The sequence below is a fragment of the Barbus barbus genome (genome assembly GCF_936440315.1).
Source record: "Barbus barbus genome assembly, chromosome: 2".
In the NCBI taxonomy this organism is placed as follows: domain Eukaryota; kingdom Metazoa; phylum Chordata; class Actinopteri; order Cypriniformes; family Cyprinidae; genus Barbus; species Barbus barbus.
In genome coordinates, this window is record NC_136730.1 from 8,854,552 (window position 1) to 8,863,816 (window position 9,265).

The 9,265-nt window shown below is 39.0% G+C and overlaps 1 protein-coding gene across 1 annotated transcript; it reads left to right on the top strand.

Annotated features, from left to right (window-relative positions):
- Window positions 1-7,513: 7,513 nt before the first annotated feature.
- On the top strand, window positions 7,514-8,629 carry LOC306887745 (somatostatin receptor type 1-like; the record flags this gene model as incomplete). Its single annotated transcript, XM_079445748.1, has 1 exon — window positions 7,514-8,629. The coding sequence occupies one exon, from the start codon at window positions 7,514-7,516 to the stop codon at window positions 8,627-8,629; it is 1,116 nt and encodes a 371-aa protein (XP_079301874.1).
- Window positions 8,630-9,265: the final 636 nt, after the last annotated feature.

Here is a 9,265-nt window from a genome sequence, read left to right on the forward strand (position 1 = left end):
TGAACTTTAGCTCAGGTACCTCCCATTTCTCTTGATCACAGCAGAAATGTTTCTACACCTTGATTGGAATCCCTCTGTGGTAAAATAAATTGACTGGACATGATTTGGAAAGGCACACACCACTCTATCACAGCTGACAAAGCATATCAGAGCGAAAACCAAGCCATGAGGTCAAAGGAACTGCCTGCAGAGCTCAGAGACAGGAATGTATCGAGGCAAAGATCTGGGGAAGGTTACAAAAAAATTTCTGTTGCACTGAAGGTTCCCAAGAGCATAGTGGCTTCCATAATTCTCAAATGGAAGAAGTGTGGCACAACCAGGACTCTTCCAAGAGCTGCTCGCCCAGCCAAACTGAGCAATTGATGAAGAAGGGCCTTGTCTAAACTGGTGACCAAGAAGCTTATGGTCACTCTAGTTGAGGTCCATGATCATATATGCAGATGGGAGAAGCCTACAGCCCCAATCCATGTGTGCAAAGCTTGTTATTACTACTACAACTACTTCTACTACTATTATTAAAATAAACACACAGCACCTTGTCAACCCCCAAGGCCATGCACTTTACAATCAATGTGCATATAAATCAACCAGCAAATTAAAAGTGATAGATAATAAAATAAAATATTGCAGATCATATAGTTCAGTGCTCTGTGAAAATAAATCTGAAAGTAACAAGCATTCAGCCTGATCTTCATTGATCGATCCTACAATATGAAAAACAATATTGATAGTTTTGATGTCAATAAAATGGTCTACAGCAAATTTGCAAAATTGAATCACTCCTGTAATCCAGTTCAGACCTCATGATGTTGCCACAAGGTGGAGTCTGTGTGTTTGCTAGGAAGTTTTCTTAACAAACGCTCTATTTAAATGCACATCAGGGCGTCGTTTCATCGATCACGTTCACATTCATTTTCTCTTGTAGCTGCACTCTCACTAAATAAAATACCCCCCATCCCACAGCCAGTACAAGAGTAGAGTGGTGTGAGGCACCGTACAGAGACGTGACATGCACATGCGCACAGATGCAGAGACGAGCTCGTTTAATATCCCCCGCTGCAGCTCGCGCTTTCTGACTGATTCTGCGATGGTCAACTGGGGCCGTGCAAACAAGCAACACGATAACACGTGACAGCCATTGCTCTCAGTAGCAATGTGTGCCACAAATTACCCAACAAACTGTTTTATTATGATAATAAGAAGTAGGGAAGTTACAACCTTTGCGTTATTAATGGCTTGTGGAAATTACATTCAAATTTCAAAAGACAAAAAGCAATAGCTTAACATCACAACACATAACCTTAGAGGGGAAAATAAGCAACAACAGTATTTTACCAAAGAAAAATGTCCAAAAATGGGGTGTGGGATAATCTTTGAGCATCATTATAAATATGCACATGAAAAATCAAGTGCTTATGCTTTTACAAGCAATTAATTTTTCTCATAAAACAGATTAAAAATCTTACAGATTTATATGGAGGCACACAAGCCATATCTAGGGCCAAGAAAGTCATACACTCTCAGGAAAAAAAGGTGCAAAAGTAGTGACTGATGCAGTACCCTTTCAAAAGGTGTATTTTTGTACCTTATCTGGGGTACATATTAGTGCTGCCCCAGTGATAGCATCGTACCTTTTTTCTTTCTTTCGGAGAGTAAAGATTGATGGAGGGCTCTTTTGGCTTCCACCAGTAAACACTCACTTAGCAACCATCCAGAAACACCCATCACATAGAAACCATCCAAAACATGATAAAAACCTCCTAGAAATACCTTGGTAACCACCCACAACACTAATATCGTGACAATAGACAAGCAGACGTCACATTTACTTCAGGAAAAATGTGCAAATGTGAGTGTGGAAATGTTGATTTACATTACTACAATGTAAAAAAAAAAGAAAAAAATGGTTGAGAACAGGCAATTTGATGCATTGTTGTTGTAAAAGGTCTTTACATTACAATGCAACAAATAACTAACAATAATGATAAAATAACAACACAAGTTTAAATGAAGTTAGCATACAGCAAAATATTTTTTTTTGTGTGGAGTTGTGGCCTAATGGTTAGAGAGTCAGACTCGTAATCCAAAGGTTGCGGGTTCGAGTCTCGGGCCGGCAGGGATTGTAGGTGGGGGGAGTGAATGTACAGCGCTCTCTCCACCCTCAATACCACGACTGAGGTGCCCTTGAGCAAGGCACCGAACCCCCAACTGCTCCCCGGGCGCCGCCGCATAAATGGCTGCCCACTGCTCCGGGTGTGTGTTCACGGTGTGTGTGTGTTCACTGCTGTGTGTGTGCACGTTGGATGGGTTAAATGCAGAGCACGAATTCCGAGTATGGGTCATCATACTTGGCAGTATGTCACTTCACTTTTAATATTTATTTTAGGACAGTAACCACAAATGAACCGAAAATGAAAATTCGGTCATCATTTACTCACCCTCAAGTTGTTGCTGTATGAGTTTATTTCTTCTGTTAAACACGAAATAAATTATTTTGAAGAATTTTGGTAACCACACAGTTGCCTTCCATAGTATTTTTTCCATATTGTGGAAGTCAATGGCCACCAGCAACTGTTTGATTGCCAACATTCTTCAAAATACCCTCTTTTGTGTTCAAAAGGTAAAAGAAAGGCATACAGATTTGGATCAACTTGAGGGTAAATTACACCAAATTTTACTCTTTTTTGGGGATAAATATCCCTTTAGGAATCACCAAAATAACTGTTTATCCTAGTGAGATGTTTGCTACCATCTATACATTTTAGTGTGTGCGTGAACGAGAAGATAAAGCGAGGCAGGCTGATTCTCAATCGCCACAGAAACTTGCTTTTATTATAATGATAATTATGACCAGATGATGTCCTTTTCAATTCAACACAATAGCTCTGTGTTGTTGAGTGAGCTGTTGTTGAGTGAGCTGCATTTGAAGACCACCACACACACACACACACACACACACAAAGCATGTTGAGTTGGATTAACGGGAGCCAATCCTGTCACATGACATGATGTAAAGGTGTGAAGCGCTGTCTTTGTTTATTGCACTTTTAGTATACAATGACACATACTGAGATGCCAGAAAAGCACGTTATTGTCCTTTTACCATGATTTTAAAGGGTAGTCTGTCATATCCACATACTATAGCCACACGCTTTTGTGTTAATCAAATGCTTTGTGTTCAGTAAAAGATGCTAAAAGCATCAGTCACATTTGTCCATAGATGTGTTTTGTAATCTGTGTTATTCAGACTTCAGCATTGATGTTTATTACATTCCTATTAGTGCTTCAACTAACGTCACAGTCAAAGCATGGTGCATTTGTGGGAGGGTGACACAAATATGATGCATTTGCAAATTAAGCTTTACAAATATTTATTCCGATGACAACCCTTGAGACCAATCTGCTTCGTTTGCTATAATTTTCATTTTATATTCACTGCAAAATCTAAATTTATACAGACTGTTTTGCAAATTAGCCTTGATTTTAAAAGTTTTCAGTGCATTTATCCAACTCAGATCTTTTTGTTTCTGTATTTCTGTTTCTTAAAGATGACAATCTTAAAGCATGCTCAAGTATGTTGATTACTAAGGCACATTTTGTGTAGGCAATAAAAAAATCCTCTAATATGCAGCACATAGCATGAATATCTAAATGCTAGCATCTATATACACAGAACTAGGTAGATTAAATCTTAATCTGTTACTGTTTCCAAATTACATGACAAAAATTATACCACGAACATGCAAATGTTATACTTTATAATTAAAATTTCAAATAAACATGTATTAGGTGAAAGAGGATCAGATGACAAAAAGTTGGTGAATTTGTCATTTTTGTGCATTTTAATATGTTTGAAAGACAAACGCCTTCAAAAGTAATACATACTGAGTGATAATTCAAATAAAAATGAATGTGTTCATCAGTAGTTGATTATTGAAAAAATATTGCTATTGTGCAAGTAATATGTAAATCAAGTAATCCAACTGTAGTCTGATTACGAGTATTTTAAAATGTTAATACAAGTACTTAATTTTTGGAATCTGATTACATAATCCAAATTACATGTAATTAGTTATTACCCAGCTCTGTATCTATGTATATAAGATGAAATACGAATTGAAATAAGGTGTATTCAAAGTGTAAGGATCAAGATCTCTACTTGATGGCTACATCACAAAACGTGTTTCTGGGGGAAAAACATTGATGTGAAAATTGCATTTCTAAAAACTTTGCTCTGTTAAACTAGATTTATGAAGGATTTGTCCTGTTCATCATCTCAGACATCCTTATTTGTCATTGACCAGCTCTTCTTCCAGCGACATTACTAACTTGTGCTACTATTTGAGATATTACTGTGACCTGAGAGAGAGAGAGAGAGAGAGAGGACAGAAACTCTGGAGCCGGAGGAAAATGTCAGAGAACAGTGATGGAGTTTTCCTCTCCACTGTGAACTCATTCTCACTTATTCTCTTTCCCTCTTTTTCACTCCCTTGATCTTCGTCTTTGTCTTTCATCATGAGCTCCTCCAGCATGTCTTAACTCACTCTCGGTTGCATGTGTGAGTCGTGCCACCTGTGACCTGCTTCTCTTTCACAATCCTTTCTTTTTTTTTATCCCACTGTGTTCTGTGCTCCTGCTGGTTCTCACTTTTTGTGTATCTGTTCAAGGTCCATTTCCCCTGTCACTCTTTTCTATAGTCTTTCACTTGCTTCACTTTCCTTTTCAACCGTTCTTTCATTCTCCTCGCTTTTTAGTATCATCCTCATTTCTATTCCATCCCATACTTCTTTAAACCTTCTAGAATTGCTTCTCCTATATGAGCAGAAGAGCACATCACAGACAGACAAGAAATGCCCATTGCGTCATGAAAAGGCTTTTGCTTTGGCATCAGCAGGTGTCCTTATGGAGATTACAATAGGGAATGCACTATTTACCGGGTGAGAGCAGCTTCACAGTAACAAACCGAAAAATAAAAGCTCTATAGAAGACAATAGTATCATTCTTTGGCTCAATGTTGATTCAGTTCAGTTTATTAACAGTGTCAATGTCCCAAAGTTCATTAATTAGGAAATCATTTCAAAGGCAGCTCTACAGAAGACAATAGTGTCATTATCCAGCTCAGATTGCTGAATCAGTTTAGTTCAGTAACAGTCTCAATGTAGTGTCCATTCATTTTTTGATTTAAGATTCAAAGCAGAAAAGTATTGAAAGCAGAGAATCAAGGCTTTTTTTATTTGAGGAAATGACCTGGGTGGTCATTTTCATAAAAGAAAATACATTTGGGCTATAAATACAGGTACAATTCTGGTTTAAAAATGGCTTTAAAAAGTCCCCAGGAAAAACACACCATAGTGATTGTTATTAGCAATAACACAACTGGGCGCTTGGACTTGTCTAGTTTTAGCGAAATGTTCCATCTTTCCAAACAGAGATCTTTATCTCTCTCTGCTTGAAACTGTAAAATTGAATGGCAGGGGAGAGGAGCAGCTTTATTTATTATCTGGGCTCCTGTGTTCAAAATTCTGCTCACAGTATTGTTTTCAGCATTAGCTGTTTTATACATTGCTGGGGCAAACACAAAGACATTTGTATTCCAGCCATTCGTGTTATTAGCTTACCAGATTTGTGCTTAACATTGCATTTGCCTTTTGGATGATCAGGGGCACTAGCTTCCCAGCTTGAGCTGTGAGGAGGTGCAGGGGTTAGTGTTTTCTGTCCTCTCCTTTTCATTACTTTCTCATTTAGTTGGCATCACCATGGTCAAGTCATACAGCAGGATGTTTGCTCTTTGTGAGCAAACAGATTGAAGTCAAAGGTGTCTCTGTGTTTTCATGTCTTCTAATTGAAGAGGAGGATGGTTGAGAGAGCTTTCAGACACTCTCACACATGCTCATGCATCCACGATGACACGGATGACAAATATATCTCACTTCTAATCTCTGAATCCATTTTATATCCAGGGCAAATAGATATGCAGACACACACACACTCAGAACAGGCGTCTCAAAATATTTTTCTCAATTAGTAATTCCACCTTTTCCATTAAAAAGCTTAAACATTCTTTAAATAAGATAAATGACTATAGTAAAGTACTAATAATTTACTACAAATTGCAAATAATTCATGGCTAGTGATTTTTTTTAAGCATAAACCTCACAAAATGTCATGTTTCTCAGGGAATAGCATATTGGAATGCAGAATATAAAGATTTTGTGAATAAACACCTTTGTGCTGTTGAAAATTCTCAAAAATTAAAATTGTTTATAAATCTGTCATTGATATATTATCACCAAATCTTGAAATTCAATATTTTTTTTTATGCACCTTGGTTTTTGAGTAAAAAAAGCATTATTTGTGAATAATTTAAGCAATATTCACTCAATATCTGAGGTTCATAAGCTCAGTTCAATGGAGCCAATGATTATCAGTCCCAAAAAGAACAACAAAACCTGTGGTAATTTAAACAAAACAAGTTGATAAAAATATTAAATCCAAAATTCTGTAATAATATTGCATAACAAGACATTTATAAGCAATTTTTTGTAGGCTGGTATTTTTTGATCGGGAATGCCACAAGTGTAACAAGCTTTTTAGAAAATGCCTAAAAAAGTTTGGGAAGTTGTTATACTCTGTCCAATGCGATAACATTAACCACCATTTTTTGGGGGAAAATCTCCAGGTCCAAATGAAACACATGAGGGTTAAGGATGTTTAGATATTTTCACTATTTTGCAGTAAGCAGACACCCCTTCAACCTTATGATTGCCATCAGTGCCTTTAATTAACATGTTTTTATTTTATTTTTTATAGATCTTAACGACACCTGGAACAAAGGAATACCAGCAAAACAAAGCAAACTAAATATATTTCACCTAAACTCCTCTAGCCATCTCTCTTTTTTGATGGTACGATGGATCAGCTTCAACTCCAGATGAACTAATCTTGATTTAACAATATGCTGTGGATCACGTTGTCCACTGGGAGGCTGTTCTTGCGGCAAGAGCACATGGAGAGTAACGTTGTAATACTTTGATTTACAGACTCAATTTTTTTTAATGAGCTGGAATGCCTTCTCTCTGCCAAGAATGAGAAGTTGAATGATGCTCAGCGAGCCATGCCCTTCAACACCTACACACTCTCATAGACGAGCACAGGTTTGCTTAGAAATCGAAGAGGAATGCTTATACTTAGAATTCTGCAGATGCAACAATTCTGCCTTCGGATTTCAATTTTTCTGCTTATTATCTCCGAGTTCTGAAGGAACTGGTGTCCCTGAGGAGATGGAGATGAGACCCATGTGAGGCTGTTGGGTTGGTCACAAGGACCTGCCTATTGGTTTGGTGCAAAAAATGTCAAGGACACTTGAAGGTTGGAGAAAAACAACACTTGTGACCGTTAGAGAATGTCTAACTTTAGAGCAACATTAAGCCATTGAGTGACTTTTGGAAATCACATTTAGAAAAACCCAATTTGGGTACAAAACATCAAAAAATACAAGTCAATACAACAAAAAATGGCAGAGTTTGCTGGATACAATGGCAGCGAGAGCTTTGTGTTCTCAACCGGTCTGCCTTTCAACTCTACTGGCGACTATGAGTATTACGAACCCGAACTCGATGCCAGCAAGATCATCATCCCCTCCATCTATGCACTGGTGTGCTGTGTCGGTGTCACAGGAAACGCCATGGTCATCTACGTCATCCTCAAGTACGCCAAGATGAAGACAGCCACCAATATCTACATTCTCAATCTCGCCATTGCTGATGAACTCTTCATGTTGAGCGTCCCCTTCCTGGCGACCTCAGCCGCGGTGCATCACTGGCCGTTTGGCTCGCTCATGTGTCGTTTGGTTCTCAGCGTGGACGGCATCAACATGTTCACCAGCATCTTCTGCCTGACCGTGCTGAGCGTGGACCGCTACATTGCAGTAGTGCACCCAATCAAAGCGGCTCGCTACCGTCGCCCAACCGTCGCCAAAGTGGTCAACGTTTGCGTGTGGGGACTTTCGCTGCTTGTAATTCTGCCCATTATCGTCTTTGCTGACACCGTTCCGGCGCAGGATGGAGGAGTGGACTGCAACTTTCTATGGCCTGAGTCCTCATGGTCAGCAGCGTTTGTGGTCTATACGTTCCTACTTGGTTTTTTGCTCCCCGTGGCTGCCATCTGTCTGTGCTACTGCTTGATTGTAGTGCGAATGCGAGCAGTGGGTCTGAAAGCAGGCTGGCTGCAGCGGCGGCGCTCTGAAAAGAAGATCACACGCATGGTGCTGCTGGTGGTCGCCGTTTTCGTGCTCTGCTGGATGCCGTTTTATATTGTGCAGCTGATTAGTGTGTTCCGCAAGCCGATGGACCCCATGGTGACTCAGCTATTTGTCATTCTAAGCTACGCTAACAGCGGCGCCAACCCCATCCTCTACGGATTTGTGTCGGACAACTTCCGCCGCTCGTTTCAGCGTATCATTTGCTTTCGCTGGCTGGAGAACGGACTGGATGCTGAGCAGGTGGACTACTGTGCTGTGGCCCTGCGGCGTCAGACCACATGCGGCCCTCCGGACTTTCCGAAGGAGTGCTTGGCCTCTGACATGGTGTTTCGTAATGGAACCTGTACCTCTCGTACAACCACTCTGTGAGAGTGTTAGAGTTTAAAGGGATAGTTGACTCAAAAATGAAAATGGTTATTTGCTCACTTTCATTTCTTTAATTTTGGGTGAACTATCCCTTAATCATATCATTCATTGAGACATGAAGTGCAGTACCAATTGGCAAATGATCATTACGTTGGCTAAAAGCTCATAGCATTGATTTTTAAGAAAAGTGATCACAGAGGTAGACCATTCTGAGCAGTTCTAAGCACAATTACACATTTGCTCATACAATTAGAATGATTTCATTTACATTAAGTTAAAATTGTTACAGTTCCCCAACATTTCATAAACATGGTAATTCATACATTTCTTGTCTTACATATTAATTTATCAAATATAGGTATCTAAAGAGACGAGGCAGTCCAGTGCATCTGTATAGATAATAACCAAAATGTTTGTTGAATCTTTAAATATCTTTCATTTCTAATTGATGTGAAGGCATTGTTTTAATTCAAATGTGCTTAAGGGAATGGTTAACATCAATCAAACAACATGATATGTAATTAGGATACATAAATGTACTCCTTATGAAAGTGTGGTTGAGCAAAATTTCATGCTCAAAATCCAGTCACGTTTCCTCACGTAGACATCGTAAAACAGAGATTATCTGTGTTGACCAAC